This window comes from Notolepis coatsorum (genome assembly GCF_963971535.1).
Source record: "Notolepis coatsorum genome assembly, chromosome: 12".
Lineage (NCBI taxonomy): Eukaryota > Metazoa > Chordata > Actinopteri > Aulopiformes > Paralepididae > Notolepis > Notolepis coatsorum.
In genome coordinates this window covers 76335374-76356079 of record NC_140176.1, presented here as the reverse complement: position 1 = coordinate 76356079, position 20706 = coordinate 76335374, and the positions used below count along the sequence as shown (strand labels likewise).

The 20706-nt window shown below is 40.1% G+C and overlaps 1 protein-coding gene across 1 annotated transcript; it reads right to left on the bottom strand.

Moving 5' to 3' along the window:
• Nucleotides 1-207: 207 nt before the first annotated feature.
• mcur1 (mitochondrial calcium uniporter regulator 1) lies at nucleotides 208-17542 on the bottom strand. Its single transcript, XM_084326651.1, has 9 exons — nucleotides 17210-17542; nucleotides 14149-14265; nucleotides 13637-13740; nucleotides 11721-11822; nucleotides 10978-11019; nucleotides 10663-10734; nucleotides 10293-10346; nucleotides 6887-7001; nucleotides 208-3182 (listed from the first exon to the last, which is right to left on the bottom strand). The coding sequence occupies exons 1-9, from the start codon at nucleotides 17496-17498 to the stop codon at nucleotides 3127-3129; spliced, it is 951 nt and encodes a 316-aa protein (XP_084182777.1). The 5' UTR covers nucleotides 17499-17542; the 3' UTR covers nucleotides 208-3126.
• Between the last annotated feature and the right edge of the window lie 3164 nt (nucleotides 17543-20706).

Genomic DNA, 20706 nt, shown 5'->3' with positions numbered 1-20706 from the left:
TAATCCCCTTAGGGAAATAAGGGGGGAAAAAACAAATAACAAAGTTAGATTGGCCAATACTTTATACCACTCATCAAATCATGTGATATTAGTTAAACATTTCAATTTCCCCATTGCAGGCTAACCCACTTAAGAAAATGAATTGCCTACAAACAAAAATCAACACATCACACAGTTCATATAAAAATCTGATTTATTTGATTATTATTTATTTATTTTACATCTTATTGACAATTTTATGTCAATTGACCAATAATGCACACACAGTATGAGAGTGATACAGAATAGTACATTATACATACAACAAACCACATATGGGTAACTAACTGGCTTTGTGCATACAGTAGTTACATTTGTATAAATTATAGCTTTGCAACTGGTCCTCTTCTTTTAAAGGCACGACTGACTGGCCATTTGCAAAAGAATGATTGACATAGTAAGCCACAAATCCAACAGGCACTACTTCCTTGGTCATCAGTGCTCTGACACCACAGTTGTCAGTGTGAAAGGTTATTCAAATTGCATTCAACTTTTATATCACAATTCAACTTCATTTTAAAACTACACTTCATCTGCATTAGCTCTGGGCCAAGAGGATGGGTAAAACCACAGAACCACACGTGGCAACTTCATCCAATAATATTAAACTCTAAAAAGGTAAGATATGCAAGAACCCCTTGCAGCCTATCTTTACAGTGTGGAGTTCTCTCTCCCGATTGGATAGTGGAAACGGGATACCAGAAAAAATAATTATGTCTAGGCCTACTGGCAGCAGAGGGACTGGGAGACCCATGTTACTGACCAAACACTAGGATGCTGTCAGAATGTAGAGCTATTATTTAAACACATAGACTACTTATTTTAACAACAAAATACCACTTACAGCACCTTCAAAATGGATTACAATGATAGATAATAATTATTTGATAGAGCAAATATAGTGGTATCATATTAAACTGGAGCTCGCAAATTAAAAAGGTTCAATGGAACCCTCTTTACAGTCACACCCAATTTATGCTACAGTAGTCCCATTTTGCGCCAAAACCATGCAGTTTTTTTGCATGCAGTACAAAAAAATTATAATAAAAAATCATAATCATGGGGAACTGTGTAGATTGATGGCCAAAATGGATTGATGGAAGGTGGGCTGAATACTTTCCGAATGGCACTGTATTTCACAGTCGCTCCTGCTTACATCACATGAAGCTGTAATCTCATTGGTAGCGCTTTGAAAAGGTCAGCGGCAACTGTGGTCAGAGTTGAAATACGTTGAACTTTGAGTGCCGTGATCAGTAGCATTTCTGGAGCAGTGCGTGGCACCAAGAATATCTGTGGAGTTGGACATCTCTCTACAGGAAAACAATGGCCCGGCCAGCGCAGAGCTATTTTACCGGAGATCATGTGCAGGACGCTTAAGAAATGCTAAAAGTGGCGAAAGATCTGCTACAAATCTACATAAGTAAATCTTAAGTAGGTCTTATTTAAACATTGTCTGGCATGATGTTGACTAGTACAGGTCATCCTCTTCCAAAACAGGAAGCTCACAGTATACACACATACATACATCTATCACAAGTTATAATGAGTTTCATAGGAGGCATCTTAGACAGCATAAGACCTATGAAACTCATTATATACTCATATATAATATACTCATTAATATGATGTACGATTTGCAACCATTTCCTCAGTAGAACATAAGGCATAAAAAAATATATTGTTTGGTTCCTGTTGGTTGTCAGTTAAGGCCATGGGTAGGTAGGGAATTTATTTTATTTTATTTCTTCCCACAGCGACTATGGATAGGGAATTTCTTTATTTAATTAAAATGTTCACGACAACATGGATGCATGTACTCTGCCAGCATGTTTAATATCCACAATACTATAGGTTTTACTAAGATTTTTATGAAACTTTATTGTAAAAAAAATAAAAAATAAAATTATTTTTAATATATATTTTTTAAACTCATAAAATAAATTGGGTCGCACCTAAATCGGCAGGGTCGGTCGGCAACCGGAACCAAACAATTTTTTATTTTAGGCCCAAGACACATTTGATTATACTGTCAGCTTCCTGTTTTGGAAAAGGACATGTATCATGGTTTTTGAAGGCTATACTATTTTATTTCATACTTATCTTGTCTAGCACAGTCTCTGGAGTGTAACAGTAAGAAGCATTTTGTATAAAAGTATTCTGTACTTCTGTATGACAACTATTAAAGAAACTTGAAACTTGAAACTTGAAGACACTGACCCCATTGGATTGGACTGGGGCCTGGTGAGAGGATGCAGCAACAGTGCTACGTTTCTCAATACTAAAATGATCAGTGAAATTATGGCCTGTATTAGTCACCAACATGCTAAACAATGTTTCAATAGGGTCTGGGTTAAAAAAAACGTCATCCTTTGAATCAAAGTATCAAAAGTACTTTGATATTAAATGTACTCAAGTATCAAAGTTAAAAGTCATCTGTTTAAGGTAAAAGTACAGTATATTTGAGATAAATACAGTGGAATAAAAAGTAGGATATTTGCTTTGAAATATAGTGGCATAAAAGTATAAAGACCCAAAAAGATGAAAATAGTCAAGTACCTCACAATTATACTTTAGTACAGTAGAGTGCTTTACTTACTACTTACTGTTGGCTTCTAGCTTAACTGTTGCAGTCTGTGCTATCTTAGTTTACAGATGATATAGTGTTTCGTCAAATTAGGCCCACGACACCTTGGGAAGACGCGGCAGTTCCAGCCTCCCAGAACCACCCCCTCCATGCTGACTCGTATTGTCCATGATACCCACACGCAGAAGTTCCTATCTATCCTATGTCGAAAATAGAACAATTTGTGAGAAGAATATCACACACGAATGAGAAACAATAGAGAAGAAAATGAATACTCTTACCCCTTTGTTTACTTTGGCCCCAGCTGAAATAATTTCTCCTCAACCAAAACAACTGACTTCCTTTCAATGCTTTCAATCTAATCCCTGTTTATTCCCAGAGTTGTTTTCCCCTCGAAAGAGGCGCGGGGACCAAAAATGAAGGCGTGGTGAAAATTCAGTGCAGATGACGTATTGTCAGTCTATCCAGAAAACTGGGTCCATGTATTCAACACTTGTTTTTTATCACATCCAAATACGATAGAAGCCCAGGACCACAGTGAGGCAGGTGAAGACTGAACCTAGAGGAAGAAGGGGAAATTGGCTATTGAATTTCAATGTAATATGTTTTACAGAGTATGGCCTCTACATTCGGTGTAAGCTGTTATTTCCTTTTTTTATATATACACTTTTTCTCCTTATTTTCAATTTTTCTCCCATCCCAATTTCGTATTTCCAATTCTCCCCTCCCCTGTCTTGAACGTTGCTCGACTATGCCCCCCACTGGTCGGTTCTAGGGAGGATAGAAGCCTTGCATCACGTGTCCCCTCCGCGCGTATGCCTTCTACAACGCTGTTCCGTTTCCGCGTTGCCGTTTTGCGCTCTGATTGGCCGCGCGCGCGTAATGCGCATGAGCCGCGACAAGCCCTTCAGCCAGGCAGGAATACTCAGCTCCGCTTAACGCAATTTATACAAATGGAAGTATTGATTTCGCCGTAACGAATCATTAAAAAATATATACCGTTAACTGGAATATGTTGTATCTTTACACATATGTTAGATTATGTAATTGGTTTGTCATGACAAACCAATAAAAAATCGCGAATTAACGGGTGGCTACAACAACACACAGTAACTACATGCATCATTGTTTACAATGAACGGTGGGGCTAATCGAAAGGACTGGACACGGACAAGTTAAACTAACACAGAACCGGACTGTTATATTAAATTAATTGATTGCTGTTTCAATCACTGTTGTCTGTTGTTGTGTGCCTCTCTCTCCATACAGTACCAGCAGCTGCAGGTCTGACGAGACCAGTCGATAATTCTTGCTATTTAAAAATATTCCTCTTCTTCTCCCCCACTACTCCTCCAACGGGTGTTTGTGCGATGAATGTCGACCTGAACAATGGGGGATAATAATAAGAACGAGCCGCCTCGGAGGGAGGATACCGCAGGCGGAAGACGGCCGCTGCTGCTGGAGCTGGACCGAGTTATGTGAGACAAGCCGGCGGCAGCGCGGGCGCACGGAGCCGGGGAGAAACCACCGCCTCACCCCGTTGGCGCTTCACAGCGCGAGAGTGTAAAGGGGGGCGTAATAGCATAGGTCAGTGGCCAATCAGAGGAACCCGGAAACAGAACAGCATTGTAGAAGGCATACACGCGTCCCCTCCGGTACACAAGGAGGCAGCCTGTCACATCTTTTCACCTGCCAGTGCGGACTCTCAGTGGCGAGGTGTAACGCATGGGAGGCTCACACTACCCCCGCTACTTCCTGTCTCTGCTGTGCAGGCGTCCCCCAACCGACCTGTAGGAGTCGCTGTCCACAACGTCCAAATCCCCACCCATCGACTTCCACCCTCTAACTCTGCCAGTTGAGTTAGTATGACGGATGGCCCAAGCCGGAGGCAATGCTGACACCCGGATTCGAGACCGGAGTCTCTTGCATTGGTGACGAGCGCAATCTCCGCTGCGCCACCCAGCCGCCCCTGTAAGCTGTTATTTCCTGAGTATTACGCTATAGTAGATCTACATAGTATAGTAGTGTAGATGGGAAAAAGGATTAGATAAGGATAAGGAATTGCTATTTTTCATCTACATAATTTCATCGAGCTGTAATTAACACAACACAGGGATGACATCACTGGTGGCTATATTAAATAATATTCAGTAACTCTCAATAACTGTCAAACTAAATGGATGTGGGTAAAACAGTTTAGAGCCTTGTAGTATGTGTGAGATTATGTGCTAAATTAAATACCTACAGTACCTTGTTTTATTCAATGTGTTACTCTCATTGGTACATTCTGGTAATATAGGCTATACATATCATTTCTTTTGTCTTGTGTGTGTGTGTGTGTGTGTGTGCGTGTGTGTGCGTGCGTGCGTGCGTGTGTGTGTGTATATGTATGTGTGTGTGTATATGTATGTGTGTGTGTATGTGTGGGGGGGTCTCATAATCAGGGTTGTTGTGAAGGATCAGATTAAACCGAATATGTATATTTATTTATATATATATATTTAATTGTATTTGTATATCGTTTGATATCCCCTGTATATTCCTTGTACAATATGCATTGAATATCCCCGTTTCTACTAAACAGCCCATAATAGTTTCATTCTACCATTGGACGAGAACCTGGCGCCAGGTTGCCATACCCCTAGGTCCAAGTTCAATCGTGCCGCCTAACATGTCGAGGCAAACCCCCGGTTCCGCGCAGTAATATGTCGGGCGAAATACGTGTGGTACTATTTGTTCATAGCGCATATATATATGGCGCTCGTAAAGTAGAACTTTCTTTTAGTCCAGTTCTTTACCCTCCAACAGTGACAGACGCAAAAGCCTCCCCACGAAGCACGTGCGGTGTAGTAGGGCCTACTTGGCCCAGAATAGGCATTGAGATATCGTGTAGATTAATAGTTGAATGGTCATAGTTTGGCACCATACCGTCGAGTTGGACGTATTCTATTAAGCTAATAATAGTCTATTTATGTATGGTGCATCGTTCGGTTCGAGTCCTACAGTTATCAGTACCCCCATCGTTCCTGACGTTATCTGGACGCTTATCCAGGCTGGTCAGACCCCTAGTGGTGATTGCATCCGAGGAGCTCCGGGTCAAGAGCGACTGGACCTGTATATTGGATTACTCTACCCGACGACGGCGAGCCTTCCACGGCTCTTGGATTATGCTTTATGTGCTTTGATTATTCCATGGATAAAGGCCAACACTGTCGAGTGTTGGAATTACCCCCCGGAGAGGACTCCAGGTGAGGCGGCGCTCTACACGTGAGGTCGCACCACGTCTCTCCGTTGTGGACCGGCAGATACCGTTCCACAGAGGGTCCAGCTGTATTCGTCTGCTGCCCGAGGTTCTGTGGGCACTGTGTCTAAGACTTTGGATTCTCCCAAGACACCGTCGGCCAGATGGGATACCGCCAGCGGCTTCTCTAACCCCCCCCTCCTACTGTCTTACAACCAGCGGGACCCCCCCCCCCTTAGTGTATCCAGCTATAATCATTTAAGTACCATCGCTATCGTTTCCTAAATATTCCAGGTTGTATACTTACTCCCTGCGCAACCAGAGATTGGACATTCAATGTTGATTTACCTACGAATACTCATTTGCCATAAAAGTGCATATTCAATATTTCAAATCATAAATGTAATTAAGTGAATGTTGTATACACCCTTTGCTGTATTAAATATTCGATTTGGTACATTTGTGTTGGTTCGTTTCATCAGGTGGGAAAGTGTTCATCATACTTATATCTTGTACTGGGTGGCCAGAAGTTAAAGTACATGAGGTAGTGGTATTAAATATCATATCTAACAATACAGTCAGGGAATTGTACCCCTCAGCTACAAGGGTCATGTGATATTCGGGCCAATACAATAATGTAAACATTATATGGCTCCAGAGTCAGTGTTCCATTCATTGTTTATGGGGCATTTATGGAGATTTTAAATTCAGGTGACTCTCATTTCTAGCTTTAGGAGAGAGTGGTGTATGTTTACAAATATGGACTGAGCTGTCCTGGGGCACAAAAACACACATTCTTAAAATGGGTGGCATTCCCCTTTAATGAAATTCATCTGGTTGTTTTACTGTATCATACGTATACCATCACAGAAAGGTAGTTGGCGAAGGCACATATTCTATAACTTTAATTAATTAATTATTCATCTCCTCCCATACATCTAGAATCCCTGAAAGGAAAATATTTGTATGTAAAATTCCGACCATTTGAGTTGAAATAAGAATGAATGGATACAATGTCTTACCAGCCAAGTATTTGATAGTGTCCAGTTTGTGAGACTCCAACATGGTCTTCAAACCAGCCACCTCTGTGTCTATTTTCATGTTGGTCTGGGTCAGATGACGATCTTGCTCAGAATTCTGCAGGAGGCATGCAGAGATGACAGATGTTACACATCAAAATATATATATATACGCTGCTGGCGGGAGAAAACCTCATAACTCCAAAAACCCAACTTTTCAACAGATGAACGAACACAGATTTGAGGGTGAATATAGTTAGGAGGTTTAGACAGATGATCGGTTTAATGCTTTCCCATTGTTTAAACTTTGTAAAACCCACACACACATATGGAGGCTGATCTATGGAGTTGATTTATAAAAAAAAAAAAAAAAATTGAGTTATGAGGTTTTGTCCCGCCAGCAGCGATATATATAGTTCAAGTTTTGTTTCATTTGTCACATAAGGTACATGTACATTATAGTGAAATGCTTGGTTCTGTATGACCCTCCTGAGATTGTGCTTCAAACTGTAAAAGAGTAAAGACCAAACCAAAAATATGCAATATACAAAACTAAAATGTACAAAATGCAAAAAACAAAATGCTAAATAAGGTAGAAGAGGTAGTGCAAATGTGTAAGAATAAATAGATAAAATACGGTGTAATGTTTAAAGGGGAACTCCAACATTTTGGGAAATTAGCTTATTTAACATCTTCCCTGGAGTTAGACAAGAAGATACATACCTTTTTTGTCTCTGTGCGTGCATTTTAGCTTTGGGAATAGACGCTCCGTTAGCATAGCTTAATCACTGGAAGTGGGAGAGGGTTAGAGCCTTACAGTGCCTTACAGTGTATTGCAAGGTCTGACATTGACCAAACTTGATATGCATGACCTTGGTGGGCTCTAGGTCAACTCCTGAAAAGGGGGTCAATGTCAGACTTTGCAATCAAAAGTTATGGGGCTAATAACCCTTGCCATAATTTCAGTGCGCACTGAAATTATGGCAAGGGTTATTAGCCCCATAACTTTTGATTGCAAAGTCTGACATTGACCCCCTTTTCAGGAGTTGACCTAGAGCCCACCAAGGTCATGCATATCAAGTTTGGTCAATGTCAGACCTTGCAATACACTGTAAGGCACTGTAAGGCTCTAACCCTCCCCCACTTCCAGTGATGAAGCTAAGCTATGCTAACGGAGCGTCTATTCCCAAAGCTAAAATGCACGCACAGAGACAAAAAGGGTATGTATCTTCTTGTCTAACTCCAGGGAAGATGTTAAATAAGTTAATTTCCCAAAATGTTGGAGTTCCCCTTTAAATGTCTTGTTTATTTGTACTATGCTGTTGTGTTTTTCATTGTACGACTGCTCTTGTTTTACAGTTTACTTTAAATGATTGAATGTTCTGTAATTTATGATGCCATCGTGTACCCCTCTGTGTCATTGAAAATGAGGGTCCCCCTCAAATTTACTCCAGAGGTCAAATAAAGTACAAAAAAAAGAAAAAAATCTCGCTTCTTGATATGATTCTCAATTGAAAAAACAAAACTGGATGCTTTGCTTCACTATAGAGCCACAATCCATTTCCCCCTTTTTTTTACGCTGTGTTTTTTCGGCATTTTACAGCTTTATTGTGGATAGGACGAGATGCTTCCACCTGCAGAACCACGTCTCCAGCAGGCTGAGGACAGCCGCAGGCTGAGGACAGCCGCAGGCTGAGGGGACCCGCAGGCTGAGGGGACCCGCAGGCTGAGGACGCTCGCTTCCATTGGCTGATTTGGGTCACGTGATTTGGAGCGGCGGAAAGGAACCAAAAAATAATAATAATAAACACTGAACAGACGTAGACAAAATGGGGGCATCTTTGGACACCCCTGCGGCTTGTCCTTTGTGTAGTTATGCATATCGGGACCCGATCACGTTGAAGTGCAAGCATCGTTTCTGCAAGTTTCTGGAGTGACTTCGCGACCGGTCCGTTTTATTGTCCCGAGTGGCGGTGCAACACCTCGTACAAGATTGATTGATTGATTGATTGATTGATTGATTGATTGATTGAAAAGTTTATTAACAGATTGCAGAATGGGTACAGTACAGTACAGCTCAATACATACAATTGTTAAGAGGATGCAGACCTGAGAAAGACTGATGAATGAATTGAAAATGGGGGACCCTGTAAACAAGACGAAAGTATTTCTCTGGGCTGCATCCCCTTAACAATTGTGTATTGAGCTGTACTGTACCCATTGATTGATTGATTGAAAAGTTTATTAACAGATTGCAGAATGGGTACAGTACAGTACAGCTCAACAATACACAGACCAGAGAAAGACTTTCGTCTTGTTTACATCAGGGTCCCCCATTTTCAATTCATCATAACATATATTACATACACGACATACAGATAGACAGTACTGCTACATCTATACATTTATGACATACCAGATTTGCAAATACAGTACTGTTTGTGCTACAAAAAGTGTCCAGAAAAAGAGTGTATATACATACATACTTCCTTAACTGTCTCAGGTGGTAGAGGCGCTGCTTCACCTTCTTTACGACTGAGTCTAATAATAATAATAATAATTTAGGACCTGCTCAGAGGTCATCAATCGGCACACATGCGATGCATGCATGCAATTCGTATCTGCGATTAACCCATCCCATCGTCCTTCCCCCCCAAGGGCAGCCGGGAGCAGACGGGCGTCCATTCTGCAATCTGTTAATAAAGTTTTCAATCAATCAATCAATCAATCAAACAATCAATCAATCAATCGGTCACTGTACCCATTCTACAATCTGTTAATAAAGTTATCTATCAATCAATCAATCAATCAATCAATCAATCAATCCAGGCCTGTGACGTCACTGTACCCATTCTGCAATCTGTTAATAAAGTTTTCAATCAATCAATCAATCAATCAATCCGGGCCTGTGACGTCACTGTACCCATTCTGCAATCTGTTAATAAAGTTTTCAATCAATCAATCAATCGGTCACTGTACCCATTCTACAATCTGTTAATAAAGTTTTCAATCAATCAATCAGGGCCTGTGGCGGTCACGTGTACCCATTCTGCAATCTGTTAATAAAGTTTTCAATCAATCAATCAATCAATCCCGCAGTGCAACGTGACCCAAATCAGCCAATGCCCGCAGTGCAACACTCCAATTCAGCCATTGGGTGGGACGGTCACGTGACCCAAATCAGCCAATGGAAGCGAGTGTCCTCAGCCTGCGGCTGTCCTCAGCCTGCTGGAGACGTGGTTCTGCAGGTGGATAGTATTGGATAGGACACCCAGGACGCCCCAGCCACAAGCCATTTCCCTTCAGTCCAGCCCTCTTGACTATGTGGGTCTGCATCAACGTAAAGTATGTATGTAGCTCCACACCTACTGAAACATTAAGACAGGGGAACATGTCCAGGTGAACAAACCATTTCCATAATCTCTGTTCTCGCCTCCATCAGCCTCCTCTCATGTTCTGCTCTCTGTAACAACAACATTATCTTTATCAGGTAGAGTGGACGTTTCAGGAATTGAATTGAATTGAATTGAATTGAATTGAATTGAATTGAATTGAATTGAATTGAAGATGCAGTACATTAGCCACACCACTAGGTGGGAGCCTGCATCCACTTGGTTCCCAGACATGATTGTACACTCCAATCTCAATTTGGTAGTGATGGGAATTGTGACTCTTTGAAGCCTCTTTGACACAATGTTGCTTCAAAGCATGTAAATAAAATATGTATGATTTGAATGACAGGCTCCATTCTTCACGGTCTGGTCCTCTGCTATACTTACCATTTCTTTCACACGGCTTTTCTCCAAATGCATATCCATAATTGTTTCAGTGCGCATTTTATTCATTACATCCTGCAAAGTGTGACAAGGTGAAAGTCACAACACACAAAAACAAAAGTCTTGAAAATTAAGCTTGATAAATCAAGTTTCACGGACCATGCCAAGCACTTATGAATGAAGGAAAGAATGAATGAATGTTATATTTATTATGATCCCAGGTGTCATCTCAACAAACTCTGTGACACATGTTCATAATAAGCATAAGCAATAATCTACGATGCCCTAATATACTTTAATAATAAAGAGAACACTTACAGCCAGCTGTAACTTCAGCTCCAATAGTTGTATCTTGACTTTCTGGAGAAAAGGGTGAATGTATTGAAATGTTATGTGAACCAGGAACGTACTCATAAGTAGGTTACTAATATAGGGTAAGGGAATAAAAACATAGAGAAATATCAAGGTGATGGAGGCTGACAGCTTGACTTGGCTCCACTATAAACAACTTCAAGCCAAAAGGCTAAAACTCAAAAGCAAGCACAATCATTTAGAAGTAAAGCAAGCATGTACATTAAAGGTTCCATATGTTAGTCCTTTTAAACAGGTTAATATAGGTCTTTGAAGCCCCCTAAACATGTATTTCAAGTTATTTTTTAATGAAAATGCATTCTAGCAGCTTCTATACCCATCTGTTCTCAACGGGCTGTTTCTGTGTCTGTGACACGCGAGCCGCCTTGATCATACAAATACGATAATTATCGTACATCTGTATCGAGCCAGTATCGTCTAACGAAATTCAGATCAAACTGTCAAACTAGGCGTTGCAGATCAAATATTACTCAAGATCCAGCAATATCATATCAAACCTACCACTTTAGAAATGTTGACAGAAACATATTTTAGGTTCAACTTTAGGTAGAAAAGAGAAGGTTTACGAGCAAGCCGTCATTTTGTACACACACATTTTTCACATGCACATATGAGTCAAATCTCTTCTCCAAGAGCGACCTGGCCAACAAAACATGGGGGAAGCCAGGCCTGCTGGTATCAACACTCACCTCGTTCTCTGCCAGTAAAGCAGAGAACTCACTCTTCTCCAGGATTATCATGTCCTTCTTTACTGAGGCGATATGAGACATCACTCGCTGTAACATGATTTCCTGGAAGATCACAACCCATCTTTTTAAAAAGAACACTCACACTCACTGGGCACATAATTATACACCTTTACATTTAGCTGATGCTTTTATCCCAAGAGACTTAAAAATTGTGTACAACAAGTCAGCAGGGGGGGGGGGGGTGCATCTCTGGCAGCTAAGGGTTAGTGGCAATGTTTGTCTAGCAGTGCAGAGTTTGAGTGCTACACTCAAACACTAGCACTTAGTAGTATAGACATAATAGTAGGTAGTAGTATAGTATACAGTAGGTATAGTATTATAGTACATAGTAGATAGTAGTATAACCATAGTAGTATAGACATACTGTAGTCACATAGTAGGTAGTAGTATAGGTAGTAGCCTAGTACATAGTAGATAGTATAGTAGTATACATAGTAGCATAGTACATAGTAGATAGTAGACATATATGTATAGTAGCATAGTACATAGTACTATGGACATAGTAGCATAGTAGGTAGTAGTATATGTATAGTAGCATAGTGCGTAGTACATAGTAGATAGTAGTATAGCCATACAGTAGTAGAATAGTAGGTAGTAGTATAGGTATAGTAGCATAGTACATAGTAGGCAGCCCCCCCCACCCCGATCATTCTGGGAGGCACCCCGGTGGCCTCTGTGGAGTCCTGCCGCTTCCTCGGCATGACACTCTCCCGGGACCTGAAATGGGAGCTGAACACCATCGCTCTCAATAAAAAGGCCCGGAAGAGGATGTACTTCCTACGTCAGCTGAGGAAGTTCAGGCTGCCGAGGACCATGATGGTCCAGTTTTACACCGCCATCATCCAGTCCATCCTCACCCTCTCCATCATCACCTGGTTCCCTGCAGCCACGGTCAGAGACAAGGCCAAGCTGCAGCGGGTGATACGCTCGGCGGAGAGGGTGATCGGCTGCCCCTTTCCCTCCCTTGAGTCCCTACACTCCACCAGGGCCTTGAGGAGGGCGAGGAAGATCATGGCAGACTCCGCCCACCCGGGTCACAACCTCTTTAACATGCTCCCCCACAGCAGGCGGCTACGGCTGCCCAAGACACTAAAGTCCCGCCACAGACTGAGTTTCTTCCCCTCAGCAGCTCGCCTGGTAAACGAGTCAGGTGTCCCCCTGCTCCCCCCCCCCCCTCCCCCCCCCTCTATGGCGAGCTGCTAGGGCTGGACTTCTGGACTTGAACTTTGTGTTGCACTGTATCCATGTCCCCAACCACTGCACTTTCACAGTCTTATTGTTGTCTCACTGTTCTGTCCTGTCTTGCACTTTACTTAAAATTATTTATTTAATGTTGTATTGTTCTTAATTGTGAAAAAAGTATGCACTGTAATGTCAAATCACGTTCCATTTTGTACCTGTATAAAATGGCGAATAAAGTCATCTGAATCTGAGATAGTAGTATAGGTATAGTAGCATAGTACATAGTAGTATAGACATAGTAGCATTGTACTAATAGTAAAAGATGGTTAGTAAGAATGTTTTTTATTTTTTTATTTATTCAAATAATTATTGATTTCTCTTTACATCTGTGAGGGGGTTCATTTTTATCTCTCCATGTGTTGCTCCCAATCTTTGTTCTAGTGCAGGTTGTTGTAGCGCTACTAGCGCTAAAAGTGTTCTTATTGGGATACTTTGGAAAGTTAATACTTCCTGATTTTAAACACTGGACCAAATTCTTCACCTTTTTGTGGAGGTAATTGGGATAAATTCTAATGTTTTTGTTATTCTAAAATGTTTATTAGTGATGAGAGTTTTCTTACCATGTTAAAATGTTGTAAAAAAAATAATCGTAATAATAGACACACAGTTCTTACCTGCTGCACTTTAGTTACCATGTCACTGTAGATGGTATCCATGTTAGTGTTGGTTGTCCTCACCAGCACATTAACTATAACCTCAGATTGCTGAGTATTGAAGCCTAAAAAAAAAAATAATAATTCACAAGCTGGATAGTAAAATCACTGGACATCAATACCAAAGCAGTGGCTTGTAGAGAACATTTATACAAAAATAAATAATAATAATAATAATAATAATAATAATAATAATAATAATAATAATAATAATAATAATAATAATAATAATAATAATAATAATAATAATAATTAATAATTAATAATAATAATAATAATAATAATAATAATAATAATAATAATAATAATAATAATAATAATAATAATAATAATAATAATAATAATAATAATAATAATAATAATAATAATAATAATAATAATAATAATAATAATAATAATAATAATAATAATAATAATAATAATAATAATAATAATAATAATAATAATAATAATAATAAATAACGGATCCAAACCCTTTTCTTCAAGGAGTCGCACTACAGCATGTGTATCAAAGAACAGCTTCCGGTTGCCGGACTTTGAAATGTCCGTTTTCAAATCATATTGCAGGCCGTTCATGGAGGTGCTCAGCTCTGTAATCAAGGCAAGAAGATGAGAAGGACTGTCAGGCAAATTTACCCGACAACGTGAGGCTAACCTTATAGCTGGGATGAGGTGTTATCCAGTCGTGTTTTTCAGATTATTAAATTCAACTAGATGAGTTGAGTTTATAGGACTAGATATTACAATCCCTTAGATAATCAGCACTTTTTTGAATGGGGTAGTGGTAAAAGCTTCACTGGGGTCTTCAGGTGGGCACCCTCCTTCATTGGTGTTTCGTTGACAGGCCCACGACACCTCCGAAGGGCTCAACGGCAACACCTGGCGTCCCAGGTGTGCCCCCCTCTGCTTTTACCCCTCGATGGTCATTTTGCAGCCAAATTGGGGTCCTTTCTCTTAATCCATAGCCATCTGCTGCTTCGTTCGGCAGCCTCTGACAGTGTTTTGACAGCTTGTCGGAATGCCTGTCCTCGCACTCCCATCCCCTTAAGAAGCTTGGTTGTGGACATGGCAACAAATCCTCTAGAACCAACCTCCACCGGAATGCTGATTGGGAGTACAACTAGTGAAACGATTGACGAGTATTAAAGGTGGGATAGGCAATTTCAGAAAAGTGAGCAAGAGTGAGCTTACATGTCCAGCAGAAATAGACCAATAGTGCATCACTATGCTATGCACGTGCTATAAAGGTTTTCCATAGACTCCCAGAGGCACGAGCAGCTAAAAGCTGGATAAAAAAGTGGGGCGACAATGGCTCGGGAGGTAGAGCAGTCGTCTGGTAATCCGGAGGTTCCCGGTTTGATTCCCGCTCCTCCTGAGCAGCGTGTCGATGTGTCCTTGAGCAAGACACTTAACCCCTACTGTAACTGCTCCCGATGAGCAGGTTGGCACCTTGCATGGTTGCCTCCGCCGTCGGTGTGTGAATGTGTGAGTGAATGGGTAAAAATGCGAGGAACAAAATTGTAAAGCACCTTGGATAAAAGCACTATATAAATGCACCATTTACCATTTATCTGATTGGCTGTTAAGATGCAGGCCTGCATCTTGTAAGATGTGTAAGTATATGACCACCATTTACGTTTATCAAAAACTGATTTTGTTTCCTACTCCTCCTACGCCATTCACATGCTTCTCCTTAAAACCTGATGTGTGGAATCTAGTGACCACCATCTTTAAACATTTTATAAAGACAGTTGGTAGTCCAAACCGTTTCACCTGATTAGGGGCGTGGTCAAAAAGTGGCTGTTTCCGGGGATATACTTGCTGTTGGCAACTAAGTCTAGTTAATATTATTATCATTATTATTATTATTATTATTATTATTATTATTATTGTTATTATTATTATTATTATTATTATTATTATTATTATTAATTATTATTATTATTATTATTATTATTATTAACGTTATTATACAAAGCTATTCATACAGTAGGTTTTATTTTACACCTCTTGGACTATAAAAGATGAATTATTTTGGAGATGTCAAGAAGCTAAATGGACATTAATGTATGCATTATGGGAATGCCCATTGGTACAACCACCATGGAAGACCTTAGGGTGGCCTGGGAATATCCATTCCAGGGACATTCACACAAGGTCTGCTGCCGGGTGATAAATCTGAGATCAGAGAGATAAATAAGACACTAATACTATATAAAATGGTGGCAGTGTGGTTATGCATTTTGGACCCCTAGCCCCTATTTCCTACTTACTAATTATGTTTTTGATGGAGAGTAATTTCTCAGAACAATCCATGTATAGTTAGCCACAAAATCAATGTAAAGTAACAGGGCCACGCCTCAGTCTGTACGAGCCCTGAAGTAAACATAACAAAAAGCGAAGTTTGTTTTACAGTGTGATTGAGTTCGTTTTACCTCTTTACATTCCTTGTGTCTAACTAAGGAGTGGTAACAACATGGTTACAACATGGATGCATGAATGAATGAATGAATGAATGAATGAATGAATGAATGAATGAATGAATGAATGAATGAATGAATGAAAACTTTATTTAACAGATTGCAGAATGGGTACAATACAGTACGGCTCAATACACACAATTGTTAAGGGGATGCAGACCTGAGAAAGACGTTTGTCTTGTTTACATCAGGGTCCCCCATTTTCAATTCATATCGACATTTATGACATACACAACATACATGACATTTATGGCATAGGGACATACAGGTATTTAGTACTGATACATTTGTGACATAAACGGTATTCAAATATACAGTACTGTTACCCATAGATCCTGACAGAGTATATTATGATGGGGAGGGGACTGTAGGCTACATTAGGAGGGGGTGGGTGGGTGGGAGAGAAATATACATACGGTGGGGTGGAGACTGTACATTTGGAGGGGGTGGGTGGGTGGGAGAGAAATATACATTACGGACTGTTGTTTTTCGTTGTTGTTTTGTTTATTTCCTACACGGTGGGCAGGGACTGCTGCCATGGGCTATGCATGGCAAATTGGGATCACTAATTCACTCACTCACGGTGAGTGGTATGTCATAAATGTATAGATGTAGCAGTACTGTCTATCTGTATGTCGTGTATGTCATATATGTTATGATGAATTGAAAATGGGGGACCCTGATGTAAACTAGACGAAAGTCTTTCTCTGGTCTGCATCCCCTTAACAATTGTGTGTATTGAGCTGTACTGTACTGTACCCATTAATACAATTTTCAATCAATCAATCAGACAATCTGGGGAGGGATATTTTGTCGGACGCATGCGCAGCTATATATAGTCTGTTGATGAATATAAAATAATAATAATAATACTTTAAAAAAATATAGATATTTATTTTTATTTTTGGTGAAGTGCGACTTTTATTTTCACCAGTGTGTTGTGTGTATGACTACTTCCTCTCTGTCACATTGACAGACGCGTCACCCGGCATTGGTGCTACAGACAGTAGCATTGCAAGTTTATTGTATTTAGCGACGTGGCTGCATACAGTACCTCTTACAAATACATGTGTCAACTTGAAAAACCGCAAAGCGTTCAGTCCAGGCGGGTGTCTCTTCCACGACAGCGTGCCAAGGGTACAGGCAGGGTTGGTAAAACGTAAACATCTGTAGGTGATGCAGCTGATGCCGCCTGTGACACTTTTCTTGAATGGAGAACCGATTGACGACGCGAAGTGCAGCATAGTAGAACAATATCTCTCTCCTCCGCGGTTGCATTTATATCCATTCCAGGCTTCGTGCGCGAAAGTAAACCGCGAGTGACACCGCGTCATTAGTGTCATTATCAAAACAGTTGGTCGGTAATAGAGTGGTTGTTGAGCTTGTTCTTGGCGTCAACCGATGCATGTCCGTGAGCAATGACACGATCCTTCATTCGAGAAGCATGCAGCTGCAGAGCCGCAGAGCGGCGCTCTCAGGTCCTCAGGACTGCCTACATCCAAACAATTGTGTGTATTGCTGTACACTGTCTGTACCCATTCTGCAATCTGTTAATAAAGTTTTCAATCAATCAATAGAGAGGGGGGTTACAATTTAGAGGAGAGTCTAACTTCAAGAAACGGGCTGTTCATGGAGTGAATATGAGTTGCATAAGATAATAGAGTGCTCTGCGGCTCTGCAGCTGGATACTATTGCGTCATTCTGCAACCCTCCTCCCTACGTAGCCCTAAAGGAGCAATCCACCTAAACGGATGCATATTATTTATTATTTAGAAATGTCTAGAACAATGTCCAGTCAACTTGAGATAATAAAAATCAAGAAGAAGCCAGCTGGCGTTGCAATTCTATTACATATAGCATGCCAATTGCAAGAACTAGTATACTAGTTATTTCAATCGGATTAGGCTATAGGCCTACAATAAGCCTACCACGTTGGAATTATATTTAGTGTCTTTCAACAGTAGTTTTTAGAGTCAGTGTAAACAGCTCAAAAAGTGAACGTCCACAAAGATCTAGAAAACTAGTGAGAAAGTGATTATTATTAAGTGTTTTGTGTACACCTCTACTTGGCAATAGTAGCCTACTAGTGCCATCTACTGTACAGTAGAAACAAAGAATTACCTAGCAACTTGAATACACGTTACCGTGATGATTATAAAACAATTACTACATAATGTGTGTAATATGTACCGCACATTAAACAAAGTCATTACAAGAAATTAAAAGAATGTTGTAGCAGTCTAATAAAACTACTAGTATCTAACACCTTTATCTTTATTCTGTCAGTAACATACTATGCAGCTTTTGCATCAAAGCATTTGTTAAACAAATATTGCATGTCCACATTTACTCTAGGTTAAAGGTAGAATCTGTAATGCTTTCAAACAGCGACCTCTAGGCAAAATATCCCCTCTTGGTACTGCACTTTGTTTACATTTTCTTGTTTTGGTCTGATGTGTGGGTTGGAGTTGAGTGGTGCTAGGGGAGGGGTTGCTATAGTAAGTTACTATATAGCTATAATACCGTATATACATATATATTATAATTAGAGATGTCCGATATTATCGGCCTACCGATATTGATATTAAAATGTAATATCGGATTTATTTTTTATTTAACCTTTATTTACCCAGGCAAGCAAGTAAGAACTAATTCTTATACAAAAGCAGCCTGACCAAAAAGCAAAAGCCTTTTGAGGGAAGGGGGGGGGGGGTGAGAGGCTACAACAAAAACAAGGTTATGTACATGCATACAAGTAAATAAAATAAAAATTACAGTAGCAATAGTATACAAGGAAAATTGCAATAAATAAGGGAGAGAAGGAAAGTGAGAGGGAAAAGGAGAAAGGGAGAGTGAGAACCAGAGGGAGAGGGAGAAGAAAGGGGGAGATGCACAGATAATGTTTACATTTAGAATGCCTTGTTGAATGCATCCAGTGCAATTAACACATCAATGCATACTTTTATTGTAAAAAGTATACTTAATGTTGTGTTATTTCCATGACAAGATATATGTAATGTTAGTTACCTGAAATTATTTAAAAAAAAAAGATAAAAAAAAAACGGGTATATTGGTATATCGGATATTGGTAAAAAAGCCAATATCGAACATCCCTAATTACAATATAATATTGCTACATAGCAATTTATTACACTGTGAACTTCTCCAGACCTATCTTGACAGAGCCTGTGTGGCTAGCAATTGCAACCAGTCCTTACAGATTCTACCTTTAAACTTTTTAAAAATCTTTTTTATACATTTGGTGTAAATAATAAAAAGATCTTAAAGGGATAGTTCAGATTTTTGTAACCCTAACCCTATTTCCTACTTGTGAATTGATGTTGGTGTTTAAAACGACTTGGTGTGCACTGCGGAGTAGGTTTCAGTTGCGTTCAGTCAGCCTCTACAACTAGGAGCTTGGCCCCCTGACTTTGCATTAGTTTGTGGCTAACTACGGTGAGTTGTAGGTATCCACAATGATGAACAGCACAGATTATCAACATCATTGCTAAATAGGAAATAGGGATTGGGTTCCAAAAAATCACGACTATCCCACAAACACTTTCCGTGCCGGAGCTCGGTGTTATTGTTAGCATTAATAACGCCTAATCTATGTTTTAAATTATGGCTATGTGTCTAATCTGCCCGTCGCTTATCAATGACTCGTTTTCCAGTCAACATTGTCGACGCGGATTGTTTTTTTATCTGTTCATTTTCGTTTTATAGCATTTTGAAAAACCCTTGTTTTCAAGGAAAATATAAAGATTCCATGATAAACGCCCTTTACTGGAATATTCTAGAATACACAAAAACGTTGTAATTTTTTGGCCTATTTATGAATCGTTTTCAAATAAACGCTAGATTATCGATAGTATATGTGTACGTATGCACGCTATAGAGGCGATCTGAAAAATTGATTATCTTATTTTCTCATCAGCGATCGCGCACACAGAGACACATCACACATAGGGCAAACGCTGAGATCTCAGCGAATACAACTCTGATTATCCCAAGACTGGTCAAATAGATTCCTTACCTCAGATCAGATGTTCTCCAAAAAGATCATTCCAATTCCTGATCGCCATTCCAAATATTGATCACGCTTATTGATTGAGTATTGGCTGCTGTGAATATATATTCCAGGCTGATTCCCGTCCGCGATGACTTCCATGTTGATCAGACTTCTTGCGAGCACAAGGAACCAGCTGGCTCCGCCCCTACATATCTACAGATCCCAGGTCAGTCTAAGCGACTGACCTGCAGTTACACAGGGATAGACGATAGGGCTGCTGTACCAACGGGAGACTCGGTTGATGAAATATGATTTCAGATCGCTAATAAAACAATAAAACGATATTTGTCGTCATCGGCACTCAGTGGGGGGTCTAATAAAACGAGTTATGACGTCCCTGGCACTGAAAGTGTTAAGATCTAGGCCCACTCATTATTCCATACTAACTAGTGCAGTGCCCGTTCAAAACGAGCTGAATGCTTGGCCCCCGGTGTCGCTGCTTGCAGCTTTCTCGGGAACCGCCTATCCAATCAACTTCA